The 1,811-nt window shown below is 70.6% G+C and overlaps 2 protein-coding genes across 2 annotated transcripts; one reads left to right on the plus strand and one right to left on the minus strand.

Moving 5' to 3' along the window:
- Positions 1–23: 23 nt before the first annotated feature.
- On the plus strand, positions 24–332 carry MNEG_16010 (hypothetical protein; the record flags this gene model as incomplete). Its single annotated transcript, XM_014035517.1, has 1 exon — positions 24–332. A coding segment is annotated over one exon (309 nt), but the record flags the coding sequence as incomplete, so codon positions are not given.
- An 810-nt stretch (positions 333–1,142) lies between these two features.
- On the minus strand, positions 1,143–1,634 carry MNEG_16011 (hypothetical protein; the record flags this gene model as incomplete). The annotated part of the gene is made up of 1 exon (XM_014035518.1): positions 1,143–1,634. One exon carries the CDS (start codon positions 1,632–1,634, stop codon positions 1,143–1,145), a length of 492 nt encoding a protein of 163 aa, XP_013890972.1.
- Between the last annotated feature and the right edge of the window lie 177 nt (positions 1,635–1,811).

Consider the following 1,811-nt stretch of genomic DNA (forward strand, 5'->3'; position numbering starts at 1 on the left):
GGTTTGGCGCCTTCGCGCAGCAGGGCGCGGCCGGCAGCGGCGGCGGCTTTGGGGCGTTCGCGCAGGGGGGCGCCGCCGGTGGCGGCTTCGGGGCGGCAGCGGCTCAGGGAGCAGCCGGCAGCGGCGCGTTCGGCCAGCCGGCTGGCGGCGGCTTTGGTGCGGCGGCGCCCCAGCCCGGCGGGTTTGGAGCGTTTGGCCAGCAGGGCGGCGCAGCTGCTGCCGGCGGCGGCGGGTTTGGCGCGTTTGGCGGCGGCGGCGGGTTTGGAGCTCAGCAGCAGCAGCCGCCTGCGCAGGGCTCGCCCGGCGGCGGCTTGTGGAACATGCGCAAGTGATCACGCATGGCAGTGTGCGGCATGTGTCCCTTTTCTTTGGTTCACTGTGTGCATGACAGCTGCTTGGGCTCGCCGATTGATTTTGCAGATTGCTGCCCGACCCTGCCTGTTATCAACAGTGTTTTGACTTTGTCAGTGGTTGGATCCTCACAGCGTCAGCCGTAGACTGCACCTGCTTAAATTCTATGCCTGCGGACCGCAATTGCTGTGGTGAGGGCAAGACAGTCCAGGCATCAACTTTTACCGTTGCCGGTGTGAACTACTTCAAATATATGAATCAGTGCTTTTCAGCAATGTGTGGGGCCATGAAACGGGGCGGGCGTCACCATGTCATCGCAGCACCCTAGAGGGGTCGACCCGTAACACACCACTGCAAGGGGCACGCGCCCAACCGCCGCCGCCGCCAACCGGCCCAAGCGTGCGCCGCTGTGGCGCAGGCGAACGGCCGCGGACCGCGACCCGATGACGAGGCTGCCGGCCCATCCCGGCAAAGCCTCGCGCATCTGCAATTTCGGGCGCACTTGTCTGCCCGCGCCACCAGCCTCGCCTCTGCGCCAGCCTCTCGCCGAAGCAGGGGCCCGGCCGCGGCCTATGGCTGCCAGCATCGGCCCCAGCGCCCGCAAGCGCGCACCCCCCACTGCTGCCACCCCCCACGCGCCGAGCAAACCCTTAGGCGTCGCCCGCAAAGCGCCCGCGCCCGCGCCGACTGCCTGCTGAGCCCGGGCTGCCGCCTGGACGGCCCAGGGGTGGCCCCAAGCTGCCGCTGCTGCCGCAGCCGCAGCTGCCGCCGGAGCCCCCGCCCGCATGCGCTCAGCGGCCGCCGCCGATCTGCCGCTTCGCCCCCTCCAGCGTGTTCTGCAGCAGCATCGCGATCGTCATCGGCCCCACGCCGCCCGGCACCGGCGTGATCGCGGCCGCGACCGTGGACGCGCCCGCGAAATCGACGTCCCCGACCAGCCGGTACCCCCGCTTCGCGGCCGCGTCATCCACCGCGTTGATGCCCACGTCGATGACGACCGCGCCCGGCTTGATCCAGTCCCCCTTGACCATCTCCGCGCGCCCGCAGGCGGCGATGACGATGTCCGCGCCCCGCACGACGCCCGCCGCGTCGGGCGTGCGCGAGTGCACCATCGTGACCGTCGCGTCCGCGTTCTGCAGCAGCAGCGCGACGGGCAGTCCCACGATGTTGCTGCGGCCGACGACGGCGGCTGTTTTTCCGGCAAGCGCCACGCCGCTGCGCTTGAGCAGCTCGAGGCAGCCCTTGGGGGTGCACGAGACGAAGAGCGGCTCGCGGCCGCGCATGGCGAGGGCGCCGATGTTCTGGGGGTGGAAGCCGTCGACGTCCTTATGGAGGCTGATGGCGTCGAGGACGCGCTGCTCGTTGATGTGCTTCGGGAGCTGGCGGGGAGGCGGGCGGGCGCGAGGCGGACGGGCGGAAGTTAGACGGGCGGCCGGGGAGCGGGCAGGTTTGTGGGCGTG

This window comes from Monoraphidium neglectum (genome assembly GCF_000611645.1).
Source record: "Monoraphidium neglectum strain SAG 48.87 unplaced genomic scaffold scaffold05887, whole genome shotgun sequence".
Taxonomy (NCBI): Eukaryota; Viridiplantae; Chlorophyta; class Chlorophyceae; order Sphaeropleales; family Selenastraceae; genus Monoraphidium; species Monoraphidium neglectum.